General features: G+C 42.0%; 1 protein-coding gene across 1 annotated transcript in view; it reads left to right on the top strand.

Annotated features, from left to right (window-relative positions):
- Nucleotides 1-18,906, top strand: part of LOC144773425 (glutamate carboxypeptidase 2-like) — a 508,326-nt gene that overhangs the window by 255,726 nt on the left and 233,694 nt on the right. Inside the window, exon 9 of the mRNA XM_078658419.1 lies at nt 13,365-13,450. Coding sequence (XP_078514545.1) covers nt 13,365-13,450 — 86 coding nt within the window. The remainder of the gene's footprint in view (nt 1-13,364; nt 13,451-18,906) is intronic.

Here is an 18,906-nt window from a genome sequence, read left to right as displayed (position 1 = left end):
CCCAAGGTGCGTGTATAGAGCCAGTCTTTTAGAAATAGTAGTAAAAACACTCTTCCTGCAATTTTGTAACTGTCTTTTCTATATGTTTTTTCTTTTTTTTTTAGACGAGGACATGGAAATGCTACTATCCTTTGATATAATTCAGCAACAATTGGATGTTGAGGAGCGGGAGAAGCAACAAGCTTATAATACGCCTATTGTCGGTAAGTACAGGATATGTGTGTGTGTGTGTGTGTGTGTGTGTGTGTGTGTGTGTGTGTGTGTGTGTGTCATGCTTTATACATATATATTTACATATTTTTTTTTTTTTTTTTTTTTTAGGGGCTGTGGCTAACTATGTGAATCAGGGTAACCCTGAAATCCCTGTTAAAGGAAGAGCCTTGAAAAGGTCAGCAACAGCTGTTAAAAAGGGGCCTCCTCCTGCGAAGTGGGCTCGACAAGCAGCACCTGTTATTAAAGGCGGCCCATCTACGGAAAAAAAAGATCGGCAACCAACACCAATGCTTAAAAGCGTGCCGCCTATGAAGAATTGTCCTCCACAAAGACTACAATCAGGTGAGCTTTCAACAGTAGTGACTTCATTTTAAAAAGCATGTTTTACCCTGATATAGTGTAAAGTAGAATAGGCCGCTGTTTATCACAGGTGTATGTAAGAAACTTCACTGTAATCATTGTTACTTTTTTTTAATAGTTTTTAATATATATATATATATATATATATATATATATTATAGTTTTTGATATATATTATTGTTTACCCCTGTAGAAACAGTGAACCTTTTTGCGGGAAGAAGAGAACCATTCAGTGGCGATCATTTATCAATACATCTAAAGGACATCACAAATGTGGGGCAAAATAAAGCAAAGGAAACGGCTGTTGAGGCCGTTGAGGCCCAGAGGGACAACATTTACCAAGGTATACATTTATCCAAACGTAGTTGGCATCAAATTTCTGGTAAACCTGTTGAAGAGACTGTTGAAGATGTTAAAGCAGCTAAAGTAAAGCCTGCATGTGCGAAAAAGTTAAAGCTGGATCTACCATCAACCCGTGTTATTCAAAATGACCACAGAGGTTTAGCTAAAAGAAAATCAACTACTCAGCTGTCTAGGGTTGCCTCTTTCTCACAGATTCCTAGCGTCCTAGCGGAGGAGCAGGGCCCCGTAGACATTCCTACCACAGTTAGCTCCATACAGCCTCTGGCAGGTCATAAACAGAGAGTTAAAGGAGTGAGGTCCAGACAGGGCAAGAAGTCAGAGACAAACAGAGTCTCTGGTAATTTACAGACTGATCTTGAGAGTAATAGGGCCCCTATAGCAAATAATGACACTGTTATCAGCGAGGAGGTTGTTGAAAGTAATGAATCAGAACAGGCTTTGCAAGCCAGTCTTATAAAGATTCTTCAGGATATGTCTAGATTAACAGAGAGTTCTGAATTAGCACCCACAGAAGCGTCCGAACTGCTCTCAAAAGGGAGCTATGCCGAATATAGAGGCCCACCACCCAGCCCCGTCTCCCCGCAGACCACTAATGCCCAATATTATTATGATGAGCATTTAAATTTCTTTCAGCCGTGGTCGCCGCCAGCCCCCGTTGCGACATTTGAGCCCACTAGCCCCCCCTCTAGTGTAATAATATTGTCCTCGCCCGCTTCAGACCATAGTATAGCTTTGGAGGGAGTTGAAAAGTTGTATTATAAATCAGCATTTAACCCTGAGGAATCCGCTCCAGGCTGTTCGCATTGGGATACTGCTTCTTTAGAGCCCAGCAGCAATAATCTTGATAATCCACCAAGTACCATGAGTCACTTAATAGGTGTTAATGCCCCGGGGTGTCTGCAGATGGCCCCAATTTTAACAGATATCAGCGCAGGTATCAATAATAAAGCTGCTAATAGTGATGAGGGAACGATCCAAATGAGGTCCTGTAGTAATGTAAGCCCCACATTAATAGATACACTCGCCTTCAGAGACAATTCGGCAATAGTTTATAAAACTATTTTACTAACCAATATCAAAGAAATGCAAAAGGCTGTCAAGCAGGTAAAAGCTAGGGTAAGCTCTATAATCTCAAAACATGGGAAAGCAAAAAACAAGAGCCGGCCTATAAGCGAAGTGTTGGAGGAGATGAATAAAGCTGTGAATATATGTGCAAGCTGTGTTGTGACAGCCTGTAAATCATCAGCTAACCACCTGGCGCTCATACCATTATGACTAGACTCTGAGATAGCCCAAAGCATTTCTAATGAGGTGTTTAAGCCTAAAGCTGCATATGTATCAAAATATAAAAAAGCGATCCGCAAGATACTTAATAAGGCGCAGCTAATCTTACCAGCAGTGAAGAAGACAAAACAGGCGGAAAAGAACACGGCTGTTTAATGCCCTCACAGGTACAAATAAGGAAGTGTAAAAAGGATCCTATCGAGCCCAAATTTACAAATTTTCTTGTTCAATCAGGATGTGGGAGGATACACCAAGACACAAGGGTTAAGAACAAACAGAAATGGCTTAATAGAACCATGATCCGTCGACGCTTAACAAGTAGCCTCAAGAAAGCGCGAACACATGTCAGAAGAAGAATTAAAAAACTAGCAGCGCAGGCATCCAGACAGACCCCCCAAGAGCCCCTTCCTGTAATATCGCCATGGAGCAACAGCCCTCAGCCTGAAGACTTAGAGCCTTTGTATTTAGAGAGCGTCAGAAGGTACAACCGTCATGCCAGGAAATTTAATGCTACAGAACACTATGAGGAGTTTAGGTTTGTCAATCTTGACCGTATAGCCTCATTAGAACAAGGCATTCTAGCTATTCATCAAGCTATACAAACACTCATAGAGCGTATGTTACAGGATACAGGCCCTAATGATTTTTTTCAACTGAGGTTTCAGGGACAAGATCTCAATAGTCCTTTATTCACAACTAGAGCAGCCCGGGATGTCTTTGATGCTGTAGATTTTTTAGAGAACCTCACTAATCTTTTGCAAAGCAAAAGTGAGATAATAGCTCATGGAACCTTTAGAATCATAGCTCTAGTTGTCCGATTTCGTGCCGGTGGTGCTTCCAGACCATTAAAGACTATTCTGTTCAGTAAAATCATAGGTATGAAACAAAGATGGCTTATTGATTTTATCAACCCTGAAACTAATACATGTCTGGCTGCCAGCATAGCAGGACTTTTGGCTAGCCGTGAGACTAGTGATGCTGTTATCTTGTCTAGAGCTAATGCAGCCCACACAGCTCTTAAAGTACCTACAAATCAACCTGTTGGCTTTGGATGCCTAGGGCTTTTTGAGAACTATTTTAAAGTAACAGTAAAAATTCTGTACAACAGCGGAGGCACATGGCGATACTTCACATCCGGGCAGCCTCTGAAAAACAAGACCATTTATGTTCTTCATCACGACAACCATTTTTATGGTATCCTGAATTTAAAAGGATTTTTAGGTGCTAAGTATCTGTGTGCCCACTGTGATCACATTTACACCAACCATCTAGCTCATGACTGTGAAATGCATTGTAAAATGTGTCAGACAGATGGATGCAAAGTTATATCGGAGCAGCGGGTGCGATGCGGCATCTGTAATCTATTCTGTCGCTCACAAAAATGTCTGACCATGCATAACACGTTTGTCAGGTGCAAACTTAAAAAAGATTGTGCTCAATGTGGGCATTATGTCGCAGAAGACCACAATTGCCCTGGGATGCAATGTCCCCGCTGTAAAGAGTCTTTTCAGGCTGGTGCAGAGCACCTGTGCTACATGCGCAAGGCTCGTCAACCCCCTAAAACAGAAGATTACATCATTTTTGATATAGAGTGCACCCAAGAAACATCCGTGCATGAGCCCAATTATATCTACGCTCATCATCTAACTTCAGATGAGAACTGGGAGTTTGAAGGACGATCATGCGTGAGTGATTTCCTAGTCACATTTATGCAGCCCAGATATAAGGGGTATACCATGATGGCTCATAACTCAAAGGGGTATGACTCCTTTTTTATTTTACAGAAGTTGATTAGTGAAAAGATGCCTGTAAAGCTCATCACCCAGGGCTCTAAGTTAATGTCTGTAACGGTTGTAACTCGCTCTGAAAATTAAAGGGTTTGTCATTGTTTTCACTATACCATTGTAAAAAGTTAATTTTCTCATCTGGCATCATGTACTCAACTCCGTAGCTGTGTGTAGGTGGCATAGGACCCTCGTAATTTTGATTAGCCCATGTGTTAAAAAAATGTGGGAAATAACCTTTACATCCAGGAAAGCCAAACGCTTTTGGCAACTTACTTAACTTCATGGGAAGAAAATTCAAGGTGTCTATAAAACGTATTTGTAAGGTTACAACCGTTACAGACATTAACTTAGAGCCCTGGGTGATGAGCTTTACAGGCATCTTTTCACTAATCAACTTCTGTAAAATAAAAAAGGAGTCATACCCCTTTGAGTTATGAGCCATCATGGTATACCCCCTATATCTGGGCTGCATAAATGTGACTAGGAAATCACTCACGCATGATCGTCCTTCAAACTCCCAGTTCTCATCTGAAGTTAGATGATGAGCGTAGATATAATTGGGCTCATGCACGGATGTTTCTTGGGTGCACTCTATATCAAAAATGATGTAATCTTCTGTTTTAGGGGGTTGACGAGCCTTGCGCATGTAGCACAGGTGCTCTGCACCAGCCTGAAAAGACTCTTTACAGCGGGGACATTGCATCCCAGGGCAATTGTGGTCTTCTGCGACATAATGCCCACATTGAGCACAATCTTTTTTAAGTTTGCACCTGACAAACGTGTTATGCATGGTCAGACATTTTTGTGAGCGACAGAATAGATTACAGATGCCGCATCGCACCCGCTGCTCCGATATAACTTTGCATCCATCTGTCTGACACATTTTACAATGCATTTCACAGTCATGAGCTAGATGGTTGGTGTAAATGTGATCACAGTGGGCACACAGATACTTAGCACCTAAAAATCCTTTTAAATTCAGGATACCATAAAAATGGTTGTCGTGATGAAGAACATAAATGGTCTTGTTTTTCAGAGGCTGCCCGCATGTGAAGTATCGCCATGTGCCTCCGCTGTTGTACAGAATTTTTACTGTTACTTTAAAATAGTTCTCAAAAAGCCCTAGGCATCCAAAGCCAACAGGTTGATTTGTAGGTACTTTAAGAGCTGTGTGGGCTGCATTAGCTCTAGACAAGATAACAGCATCACTAGTCTCACGGCTAGCCAAAAGTCCTGCTATGCTGGCAGCCAGACATGTATTAGTTTCAGGGTTGATAAAATCAATAAGCCATCTTTGTTTCATACCTATGATTTTACTGAACAGAATAGTCTTTAATGGTCTGGAAGCACCACCGGCACGAAATCGGACAACTAGAGCTATGATTCTAAAGGTTCCATGAGCTATTATCTCACTTTTGCTTTGCAAAAGATTAGTGAGGTTCTCTAAAAAATCTACAGCATCAAAGACATCCCGGGCTGCTCTAGTTGTGAATAAAGGACTATTGAGATCTTGTCCCTGAAACCTCAGTTGAAAAAAATCATTAGGGCCTGTATCCTGTAACATACGCTCTATGAGTGTTTGTATAGCTTGATGAATAGCTAGAATGCCTTGTTCTAATGAGGCTATACGGTCAAGATTGACAAACCTAAACTCCTCATAGTGTTCTGTAGCATTAAATTTCCTGGCATGACGGTTGTACCTTCTGACGCTCTCTAAATACAAAGGCTCTAAGTCTTCAGGCTGAGGGCTGTTGCTCCATGGCGATATTACAGGAAGGGGCTCTTGGGGGGTCTGTCTGGATGCCTGAGCTGCTAGTTTTTTAATTCTTCTTCTGACATGTGTTCGCGCTTTCTTGAGGCTACTTGTTAAGCGTCGACGGATCATGGTTCTATTAAGCCATTTCTGTTTGTTCTTAACCCTTGTGTCTTGGTGTATCCTCCCACATCCTGATTGAACAAGAAAATTTGTAAATTTGGGCTCGATAGGATCCTTTTTACACTTCCTTATTTGTATCTGTGAGGGCATTAAACAGCCGTGTTCTTTTCCGCCTGTTTTGTCTTCTTCACTGCTGGTAAGATTAGCTGCGCCTTATTAAGTATCTTGCGGATCGCTTTTTTATATTTTGATACATATGCAGCTTTAGGCTTAAACACCTCATTAGAAATGCTTTGGGCTATCTCAGAGTCTAGTCATAATGGTATGAGCGCCAGGTGGTTAGCTGATGATTTACAGGCTGTCACAACACAGCTTGCACATATATTCACAGCTTTATTCATCTCCTCCAACACTTCGCTTATAGGCCGGCTCTTGTTTTTTGCTTTCCCATGTTTTGAGATTATAGAGCTTACCCTAGCTTTTACCTGCTTGACAGCCTTTTGCATTTCTTTGATATTGGTTAGTAAAATAGTTTTATAAACTATTGCCAAATTGTCTCTGAAGGCGAGTGTTTCTATTATTGTGGGGCTTACATTACTACAGGACCTCATTTGGATCGTTCCCTCATCACTATTAGCAGCTTTATTATTGATACCTGCGCTGATATCTGTTAAAATTGGGGCCATCTGCAGACACCCCGGGGCATTAACACCTATTAAGTGACTCATGGTACTTGGTGGATTATCAAGATTATTGCTGCTGGGCTCTAAAGAAGCAGTATCCCAATGCGAACAGCCTGGAGCGGATTCCTCAGGGTTAAATGCTGATTTATAATACAACTTTTCAACTCCCTCCAAAGCTATACTATGGTCTGAAGCGGGCGAGGACAATATTATTACACTAGAGGGGGGGCTAGTGGGCTCAAATGTCGCAACGGGGGCTGGCGGCGACCACGGATGAAAGAAATTTAAATGCTCATCATAATAATATTGGGCATTAGTGGTCTGCGGGGAGACGGGGCTGGGTGGTGGGCCTCTATATTCGGCATAGCTCCCTTTTGAGAGCAGTTCGGACGCTTCTGTGGGTGCTAATTCAGAACTCTCTGTTAATCTAGACATATCCTGAAGAATCTTTATAAGACTGGCTTGCAAAGCCTGTTCTGATTCATTACTTTCAACAACCTCCTCGCTGATAACAGTGTCATTATTTGCTATAGGGGCCCTATTACTCTCAAGATCAGTCTGTAAATTACCAGAGACTCTGTTTGTCTCTGACTTCTTGCCCTGTCTGGACCTCACTCCTTTAACTCTCTGTTTATGACCTGCCAGAGGCTGTATGGAGCTAACTGTGGTAGGAATGTCTACGGGGCCCTGCTCCTCCGCTAGGACGCTAGGAATCTGTGAGAAAGAGGCAACCCTAGACAGCTGAGTAGTTGATTTTCTTTTAGCTAAACCTCTGTGGTCATTTTGAATAACACGGGTTGATGGTAGATCCAGCTTTAACTTTTTCGCACATGCAGGCTTTACTTTAGCTGCTTTAACATCTTCAACAGTCTCTTCAACAGGTTTACCAGAAATTTGATGCCAACTACGTTTGGATAAATGTATACCTTGGTAAATGTTGTCCCTCTGGGCCTCAACGGCCTCAACAGCCGTTTCCTTTGCTTTATTTTGCCCCACATTTGTGATGTCCTTTAGATGTATTGATAAATGATCGCCACTGAATGGTTGTCTTCTTCCCGCAAAAAGGTTCACTGTTTCTACAGGGGTAAACAATAATATATATCAAAAACTATAATATATATATATATATATATATATATATATATATATTAAAAACTATTAAAAAAAAGTAACAATGATTACAGTGAAGTTTCTTACATACACCTGTGATAAACAGCGGCCTATTCTACTTTACACTATATCAGGGTAAAACATGCTTTTTAAAATGAAGTCACTACTGTTGAAAGCTCACCTGATTGTAGTCTTTGTGGAGGACAATTCTTCATAGGCGGCACGCTTTTAAGCATTGGTGTTGGTTGCCGATCTTTTTTTTCCGTAGATGGGCCGCCTTTAATAACAGGTGCTGCTTGTTGAGCCCACTTCGCAGGAGGACGCCCCTTTTTAACAGCTGTTGCTGACCTTTTCAAGGCTCTTCCTTTAACAGGGATTTCAGGGTTACCCTGATTCACATAGTTAGCCACAGCCCCTAAAAAAAAAAAAAGAAAAAAAAATATGTAAATATATATGTATAAAGCATGACACACACACACACACACACACACACACATATCCTGTACTTACCGACAATAGGCGTATTATAAGCTTGTTGCTTCTCCCGCTCCTCAACATCCAATTGTTGCTGAATTATATCAAAGGATAGTAGCATTTCCATGTCCTCGTCTAAAAAAAAAAGAAAAAACATATAGAAAAGACAGTTACAAAATTGCAGGAAGAGTGTTTTTACTACTATTTCTAAAAGACTGGCTCTATACACGCACCTTGGGCAAAAGCAGCATTTTCCGCATCAGACAGGTTGAGCTCTTGAAAATCCTGCGTAAGGGGAAAAAAATATATATATGTATATATGCATAAATAAATAATACAATATTAAAATACTAACAAATGGTACATGATAAAATATATCCTGAGCCCTAGAGAATTCCGAGCCCATTAAGCGTGTCCCTAAGTGCGTTACAGTAGGCATTTTATTTATCCCCAGAAAGATGTGATGATTGAGCTATAGGAACAATCCTTAGTCCTCATGTCTTACAACAGGTTCTTATGTAAAGCTCTCTGTCACCTCGGAATGCGTTTGCGCTATATAAAAAACTGCTGCCCTGTTATCTCCCCCACGAACACAGATTTGCCCAGGATCACATGTTCTTTGAGCCTGCGCCGGGACTCCATGACCACAAGGGGTCCCGGACACAGGCATAGATGGGGATGCTACCGGCGCTCATTGTGAGGCTTACAGATGCCTGCTTAAAATATTGGGCTTATCAGTAAAGTAGGGGGGACTCTTCACGCTTTGAGCGGACCCCCCTGCATTTAATAACATTTGTTGCTGGGGCTTAATAGGATCAGGATGGACGCTGCGCATACAGCGCTGCCATGATAGGGGCGGAAGCCATACTTAAGGCACTTCCGCCCCCATCATGACGTCAGGGCCAGCGGGCGGGGCTCAGAGCGATTTGAAGACGCTCTGAGCTTCGCGCTCATTTGCACCTAGGAGCCCCGCTGGGGACAGCCGCCAGCCACAAAGCGCTTCCTGGAGTACAGGACACAGCGATCAGCACCGCAAAGGAGGTACGAGCGGCGGAGGCCTTGAGGGCAGCCTCCGCCGTCCCTGTCACTGCAATATTTTATTTAAAAAAAAAAAAAAAAGAAAAGGCATGGGTCTCCCTTACGGAGCACACCGCCTGCCCAGCAGCATGGCTGTCATGGCGGGCCCATGTGGAGGCTGTTCTGAGGCCCCCCACCTGCCCCCATAGCATGGCGGATATGGCTGGGGCTGGACCGAGGCCATAGGGTAGCCTTGGCTGGTCCCAGCCCCTCTGACAAGCCGCCGATATTTTTAAAAAAGAATTAGGGGCTGGCGCTGCCCCTCGTGGCTAGGCTCCGACACCACTCCTGCCCCAATAGTATTTTAAACGGCCCACAGGGGAGCCAATTCCCCCACTGGGGTCTGCTACCACCACACATAGCCCCGTGAGCACTTGCGGTGCTCGGAGGGTTCAGGAACAGCCTCAGCAGCCGGGGCCCAACAGACATGTGCTGGGGCTTTTTCAAAATAGCATGTGGGTGCCGGAGGCCTAGAATGCCAGTCTCCACCGGCCCTAATGTCACATAGAGGGTTAATACCCCTCTAGGTAGAACGCAACGACCCTCCCAAGGTCGCCCCCACTTGTGATACTAACTAGGGGCCACCCAGGCAGGCCCCTCAGTCCCCCTAATGCCTAGGGCCCCTAAAGGCTTATATTTTTTAAAATAATAGCACACCCCTACTTTACACACGCCATAGTCTTGCCTCCAGTCCCCTCTACTAGCACAGATCTTGAATAATCCCTTTTACCAAGCCATGCATCAAGTACAAGAGTACAGGTCCTGCGACAATCTACATTTAAGGTACGTGTATAACAGTCATTGTTTTTTTCAAAATGTTTCCCACCTTAAACTGCTAAGCCTCTCTGCCATATTACTATATTGCCATTTGTGTGCATGCTTTGTACAGTCATTCCATGTCCAAAAGTTATTAAGTAATGCATGAAATACTTTATAAACTGTAATCAATATACATAACTACTTACATTAAGTATAGAGTTGGTATTATCATCAGAACTTCTGCCAGGGTGTGCCATGTTATCCTCGGGATCTTCTGTTGCTGCCTGTTCAATCGCCAAATGCTGGTAGGTGCTCCAAAGACTTGTCAGGGTGCCAGTGTGCGTCTAAGTTGCGCCCTCATTTTTATACCTGCTAGGATCTGATAAAAGCCCCGACGGATCGTCCTCCAGTCTGGCGGGAACATGTTGCAGGGAGTTTGCATGTAAGAGTGCTCCTTTTAAAAAAGCTGTACCCTAGTATCTGCTGCACTCTGATAGAGGGACACTACCGGTCCTATTTTTAAGTGTCTAAAAACTGGTGGAGAGATAATTTACGTATTACCCTTCAATTTTTCTCTGCACCCACTCAAATGTAAAAGTAAGCGTTTTTAAAATGTCATGCTTTCACTAGCCGGCTGGCTATGAGGCCCATGTGCATATTTCGCGCCACTCTTTCGCCGTCGAACCGTGCTTATCAGACCAGACCAGCTGTACCCCCAGCGCAGAAGTCTCTTCGTGTCTTTAGGCGCTAAAAAAAAAACTTACATTTTCCATCATGCTGCATCTCCAGGCCTTTTTGCCGCCTTTCTGGGTTTGGGGCCTGGTGTGTTACTGTTATATAAATATGCCTAGTCATATTGCTGAAGAATGTGCCTGTTGTACATGAATACCATATTTTATCAGTCATGCCACGAACACTCACATATAGAGCGAAGTCTCCGTTGCATAACGCAAGATTATAGTTTTATTTTAGTAATTGGTGTCCTTTGTTTCAGAGACTTTTCAAATAGGCTGTGCATAATGTTGCACCAGGGAACTGACAGTCTAGGTTTGTGATCGCACATTACACTGTTAAAGAAACAGGTAATACCCTGTTTCACAGCCCCCAGCCATCCCTACATACTGACCCATATTAATAAACTCAAGCACATTACCCTCCCTTAGAAAGAAAACTCAATACACAACACATACCATCCCCATGTATTTTATTTTGACTTTTCATACTTGTATCATTTTAATCAGTGCTTTTAAAAAGGTTTCTTTTATTATTTTCTTTTAGTAATTGTCACTTACATTGTGCATTTCAACTTTGGTTGTGCATTATGTTACACCAGGGAACTGACAGTCTAGGTTTGTGATTGCACATTACACTGTTAAAGAAGCAGGCATTACCATGTTCACAGCCCTCAGCTGTCCCTAAATACTGACCCCTATTAATAAACTCCATCACATTACCCTCCCTTAGAAAGAAAACACAATACACAACACATGTCTTTATGTATGTATTTATTTTAGTAATTGTCACTTACATTGTGCCTTTCAACTTTTGGCTGTGCATTATGTTGCACCATGGACCTGTCAGTCTAGGTTTGTGACCGCACATTACCCTGTTAAAGAAACAGGCATTACCCTGTTTCACAGCCCTCAGCTGTCCCTGCATACTGACCCAAATTAATAAACTCAGGCTGTGTATTATGTTACACAGGCCTGCCTGTTACAGAACACTGCCGTGACATGTTACCATATGAAAAAGAAATAACTATTGCATTTAATTTTCATTTTTATTTTCATAAATGCTGTCATTTTTTCGACCATAGCCTTTTTAAAATTAGGCAACAAAATTACCACCATCGCAATCCAGTGGCCTAGCTTCCCTCCTCTTTTAGGGCCAATGGCTTTCCTGTCCTCTGATGCCTATGGCACACCACCACGACTCAGGCCACCACTCAGGAACTCCAAAGGCCACAGGCACGCCTCCTTGGGGGCTGGCCTATCGCCCCAAAAACACCCTGCAACACTCTAGGGCTCCCATTCCACAGATGGACCACGACGCTGCTCAAGCAACATCAGGCTGCAGCCTCTACTAGCCAATGGACATGCCCAGGCATGCCCCTGCTTGCCCAGGCATGTCCCTGCTGACCCAACAAACATGGCGCACCCAGGTAAGTCTCTGCTCATCCATCCCACAACACTAAACACCCCTATAGGCCCTACTGGATGCCTTGCCGCTAACCCTAGCCACCTCACACCAGCCCTCTACAGCCCTTGACACACAGCCATTAATTCCTGTGTGAAGGGCACTCGCACCCTACACCTGCCCCACTTTCACCACTGCCCCTCTGGGGACGCCCTCAGACCCTGGACTTCCAGCCCTACACTTCCAGCCCTACACTTCCGGCCCGGGACTTCCGGCCCCAGACTTCCGGGGAGGGACTTCCGGGGTGGGACTTCCGGGGCGGGACTTCCGGCTCCTACGTCACTTCCAGGGGGCGTTCCCACCTGTCAAAAAATGAATGGTGATGGATGGTATGCACTCTATACTACTACGGTGAGTACCGACCCATTTAAAACACTGTTCTGTTTCCAATATGTTTCTCATTGTTTGCAATATTGGTTTATAAACGCACTGTCACAGCAGTGCTTAATCTGTAAATTAATTAAATAAATAGATCATTAAGTGAAAGAGCTTTACTTAGAAACCCACTGCCACCACGTCCCAAGATCAGGTTTTCCAAATGCCAATAGTTCTAACTGCATCACCAGTATCTTTCCTGTTCCACCTTACACTTCCTGTACCCAGACTCTTTTCCATCCTTACTTTTTCCCTTTCACTGCTTTCTTAGCTTTCATTTCTTCCTACACGATCCTTTTTCTGCCTTTCACCTTCTCTAGGTAAAAGTCTGATGATGAAAAAGATAAGATTACCGGACCTGGAGTCCCCCACCGACAACCACCTTTAAAAATTAAAAACGAGTGCACTGTTTGTAGGTATAGTCCCCCCCCCCCCCTAACAATATCCCTGTGGATTTTCCTTTCCCTTTAATTTATTTATTAAAAAATGGCCGGCCGCTTATTCAATATTTGCTATTGCAAAAATATGCAAAAGTAGAGAAGTGTGTGTGCCTAGTTGCACGACAGTTTTCTAAATTCGTTTCTATGGTTGTGTGAATAACACTGTAACATCTTTGTAGGCGATTGCATATTTTGCTGTATCTTAGTATCACTGGCAGAAAATGTCTGCACAGTGTAGTCTGAATAAATACTGTGTCGTTAAATACTGTGAATTGTGATATGTGTTATTTGAACATAAACAATTGTATCATCATTTATGAACCGTTTTTAATGACTTTTTACTCTTGTCGAATGTTTATTGTCTTAGGAAGGTCAAAATGCACATCCACACTAGCAATGAAATACGAAGAATATACAACGTGATTGGTATCATAAAAGGAGCGGTGGAACCAGGTAATGAATGCACTGTCACCTGTAAATGACCTCTGCTCCCAGCAAACTGTAAATATAATAGGCCTCATTTATGAGGCCCCTTGCACCATCGGAACGTCACTTTTTGTGACGTTCCGTGGCGCAGAAGCCTGCGTGATATTTATCAGGCAGCACTAAGCCACTTTTTTTGGCTTATTGCTGCCTTATGACTATCAGTCCCTTTAACACAGTGTGCTGCGCTAAAGGGGCGTGCAATGGGTGTTGCTGGGGGCGTTCCCAGCAACATCCATGGCCCTTTGACACTGCCCCAGATTGACGAGAAATCTTAAATCTGAGGCAGCGCCAAAAGCTTACGCCTCCCCAGGGTGGTGGAGTGTGTAGGTGGGAGTTAGTAGGAAGTGACTAGGAGCCCAGTGTATTTTTGATCCAGCATGTCAGACAACCATTACCAAGAGGCATATATATTGAAGGATACAGGTAGAAATTCACCATTCTTCAGTGACAACTTGAAAGGGGCAGAATAGGTAGAGGGGACAGGCTGAGAGCATGGACCACTGCCCCTAGTCACTTTCCAATTCCTCCCTTGTGAGACAAATCATCTTTTTACTTTCCACATTTGTTTGGATCTGAACAGCTGGCGATTTCGAGATATGGAAAGTTTCCCTGCCAAACAAGCCCATACTTCTGCTTTGACATACGAATGATGATGTATGTTTAATGTATTTATTTGGCATTTTTGTAAGGCAGCTAAAAACTGCAGACAAACAGTACACGCTGCTTTAAAGTCATATTTCAAGTTTGAGCTTAAAGTAAAGCTTGGTTATTCTCACTCGGAGCAAACCTTCCGACATGAGTTTTGGGCAGCTATGTCATGTTCAGAGTATTTCTCGGGGTTTTAAGTGTAAGCTCAACTCATTTTTGCAGTTGGAATACAGAATGTAATACTTTGAGGTAACCTTCTTTGTGCCTTGGAAATATTATGGCCAGCTGCCTGGTGTTTAAATTGAAAATGATAGATTTGCCAACATTTACATATTAAATGGAGTAACATGAAGGCAGTCTTACAAGTGAGTACATTGTTACTCTTGCTCTATTTAAACATGTATTTCCCTTATTTATGTGATGCGATAGGTAGGAAAGTAATTCTCGATTTAAATAATTATTGATGAAAATGAAAACAGTTCGAATAATTCCATACTAACCATCATTCTAAAAATCTGTTTGCAAGCACACCATTTCAATATTCTCACCGTCCAGAAAAAGCAACAGAAACACATACACACCTTCAAAAAAGACTAAATAAATTCCTTCTCATTCACATCAAAATCACTTCACCCTATCACTGCCAATCCAAAATTAATCTCATGCAGGCTTCTAAATGCAAGGTCAGCCAATGTTGCTTGAAATGATCAACCTTCTAAATTACCATGATTGTAATGAAAATTTCATTGCAGAATCATGGTTAAGTGAGTATTCAGTTTCAAAATTATTCTGCCTCCCTTAGTAAAGCTACACAAACTTTAGGGCCTAAAGACAACAAAATGTCGGAGGGGGCATAGCAGTCATTATTAAAATGTTGGTCAGTGGTTCCTTTTAATGTCTTAAAATATTTTCTCTACCTCCATCACCATACAAACAACTTTCCGCCCAATAAAGAGCATCTCTACATTTGTTTTCAGGGCTGACTAAGTACATAACAGAAACATATATTCTTTTCTTAAACAATATTTCTCAGTGATTTCAACATCAAAAGTGGAAATGAGTTTAACAAATATATGTTGGCAAAAGCAACCTTATCATACTGCAGTACTTCTGCCACCTGGCCAGACTTCCTACTCCTACAAAAGGCAAAATGCTTGACCTTATTTTTGGTGACTCTAACCATTTCTGCTGTTTTTCTGCTGTCATTACAGACTGAAATGACCACTTTTCTGTCCTGTGTCACATTACCATCTGCTCCAGCCCGATATTAACCAGATGATTCGTTTCTGCTCTGAACATGTTTACTCTTCTGCTCTCACAGAATAAATGTAGCCCTTTACGAGTGTTGCAGAGTTGACTTGTAAGTAAGACAGCATCATCACAACATCAGTGGCTATATTGGTTCTTTCATGACTCGAAGAATATTGCACCAGACCATACTGTGGTTTTTAGAATCAATAGTTGAAGCAAGTAGCATCCTCAGCAAAACTAAAGCTGACGAATCTTAGGTAAGAATAGAAGGTCATCATCTCCATCTCAATGCAGAGAGACACAAGAGAAAATGATGTCCGCTTGCAATGCACATTCCATCAAAGATATAAAACCTACAGACTACTGCTTGCCAGCCATAAAAACCATGCTCTAATTTCCACATATTTCAAGACATCTGGCATGAGCGGATCAGTGCCTCCATAAATCAAGCCATATTCATCAATTCTCCAGGCTAGCCAGATTACCCACATAACCTAAACCACAATCCTGATCCTATCCAGACATCAAACTACTGTTCAGTTTCAAACCTACCATGCTAGGGAAAGTCATAGCATCAACCGTTACAAAATAAAAAAGCAACACAATTTCCATAGCATACTGCAGGCCAACTAATAATCCGTATTTACAGTCATTGACAGCAGCATTAAAGGTAATGTACAGAATATTCTGGACAAACATGCTGCATGCTCAATGATGCTGTTAGACCAGTTGACTGCCTTTGATACAGTTGAGCACAGAGGACTAAAGACAAGGTATTATGCTGCTTCATATCATTCCAGGATTAGCAGATCTCAAATGGTGAACTTTCAAGTTCATGCTTCCACAACTACCAGTATATTAAGTGAGGTTTCCCAGGGTCACTTCCTTGCAATTCTGATCCTGAATTACTCAGGTGCTGCCCTGTGTCAATACATTGATATGACAGAACTATACCTAAAACCCTCAACTTACAGTGACTTTGTCATCATAAGAAACTGTTTCCTCCACACATAACCTCTCCAGAGTAAATATGACCTCAGTCCTTTGGGCTACTTAAAACAGAAGGGGTTTTTACCTGCACCAAACCTATTTGACAAAATCTTTGGTTTGAGGGAGGAACCATTAAAGGGTATTTGCCCCTAAGCCTGCATGAGCGTTAGACTGCGTAAAAGCCTAAGAGATTAATCAGAATAGCTATGATGGAAATATCATTAAGACCAGCAGTCCATTGGCACTGCCCAGGAGTGAAACTTATTTTAGGTTTACGAATGATTGAAGGTGGTCAGCAATTAAACCCCATTATTTTCTGTAGGGCTAATTAAGATGGCCAGAAGTAGGGCTCCAGTTAAGTCAAGATAACACATTAGTTGCAGATATACTGAGCTTGTAGGAGATAGAATGGGAAAAGAAAAGCATGAAATTGAATAAAATACTAAATACTGAATCTGAAACAATGAAAAAAATTAAGTATTTCTCTATCATCACACTTGTTTCCTCATTCAACTTTACTGAAAACGACAGAGGTCATTGGGTAGGGACAACATAAATGTATTCAACAACTCTCCAAAATACCACTTCAGTGGAGACATTTTGAAATAGGCTTGTGCTGGACCTGCACTAGTAGAAACAAAAGATTACATTACACACTATGAAGAAGTATCAGAAAAGAAAGACTTTGCTGCCTTCAGATTTCTTTTTTCCAATTAGGCACACCTTGATTTAGCTGGTGAGATTGATGGGTACAGGTAGTGCACTTGTGCACACCACCCTTGATCACCTTGGTCAGGACTGCATCATTACATGATTGCCATTGGGTGAAAACTCCAAGCCGATCTTTCCTTCTACAGAAGAGTGGTGCCCTTGTGCATCCTAGCAATATTGCCTGGGTAGGACAGTGGATGGAGGGAGAGAGACAGAGAGGGAGAGAAAAAAGTGTTGCTATTAAGGGGCAGGTAGGTTAGCATGAATTGATGTCTGTATTGCCGCTGATTCTGGTCATAAAAAGACCTAAGAAGGATCTCTTTTGTAGCTGAGAATGGCCATGAGTGGAATTTATCTGATTTAAAGTTTGAGTTACAGGGGCTGTCTTGCAGTGAAACTCTATTAAAGGCAGTAGACAACTAAAACTTATCAACAATGAAATTCCAATACATTTTTTGAGACATTGACTCTTCCCAGAACTGAGTGTCTGTTGAGTTTGGCCAAGAACCAGACTTCATTAAAGTCTATAGTGATGCTGAGGTTGGTCAGCAGTGATGCTCGCAAAAAGCCAGAGTTTTATGAGGTGGGCCCTAGAAGGGTGAAAGTTGGTGGTGTGTAAGAGGAAGGGTTAAAAGATGACTTGTTGGAGCTGAGGATGGAGAGGGGAGACTATTATATCACAATGCCACTCTGATAGTATCACAGAACAGCTCAAATCTGTTATAACTACACTGACCTGTCAAAGTTAAAGAGTGCGAGGAGGAGAAGGAGTAGAAAGATAAGAGAACCAGATCGGTTTTGTAAGAAAGGAGCAAGGGGACACAATATGATGTAATTTGACGCCATATGTCTCACAAATTCTTATCAATTTAGAATGTTGAAAATACTGCCTAAGGTTCAGCCTTCAAACGGTAGATGTGCTATATCTAGACATTTTACCACCATTTCCCTTATGGAAGCTAAGTTTATAAAGACCCAGTGTACAGGTAAACTGTTGATAATTGAGTTGCATTTGTTTTATTTTAATGTCATACTGTCTAAATAAAAGCGATCTTGAAAATATTACTGTCTGGCAGCTTACCATTCCTGAAGCAAGGTCACTGTCTGCTACTTTGAATACATTTGCAAGCCCGGCAATGGCAACATTTCTAGTTGTAAAAATGTCTTTAGCTTTGCGAAAGAGCAGCATGAGTTCAGCTTCTCTTTGCTGATTTGGTCAGTGCACTGCTTTAAATGGGCCGGTACTGTCCGGTACGGAGTACCGGCACTTTTTTATTTTGAGAAGGTGAGTACCGGCGTTTCTCAAGAGAAATGCAATACCTTGAATTGGAGAGTACCGGTACTTTTCTGAAACAATTAGGTACTCTTGGACAGAGTACCTGCACTTCTATTTTTCCATTTTAAGCACTGGGTCAGTGTGCTTACACACGATAACTACTACATTTGGGTTTTACTGTATAAAATGTAGACACCTCTGTATTTTGTCACAAAAGATTATTTTAAGTGGCACATTTAATGTTCGTGGACATTCAAAACATCACAGAAGTAAACGAACCATTTTACATCTGTGACACAAACCTGTTTTCCAGTAGATATGTAGGGTAACGTACTGGTAATATGGCAAAGTGTGTCAGGCAGTCGTTGTGTTGATGAAACTGTGCTTCACAGACCTGTGAAATATATTGTGAAATTTAAAATGGCCCGTAAAACTATTTTCCATATTTTACAGATCCCTATAAAGTATGGATATTTTTACTAATGCATTTTCATATATATAAATTCTGTTAAAGTGGCCTACAGTTAGTAATTAAAGGTACGGTCAC

Source organism: Lissotriton helveticus, chromosome 8 (genome assembly GCF_964261635.1).
Source record: "Lissotriton helveticus chromosome 8, aLisHel1.1, whole genome shotgun sequence".
Classification (NCBI taxonomy): Eukaryota; Metazoa; Chordata; class Amphibia; order Caudata; family Salamandridae; genus Lissotriton; species Lissotriton helveticus.
This window is presented reverse-complemented; position numbering and strand designations above follow the sequence as displayed.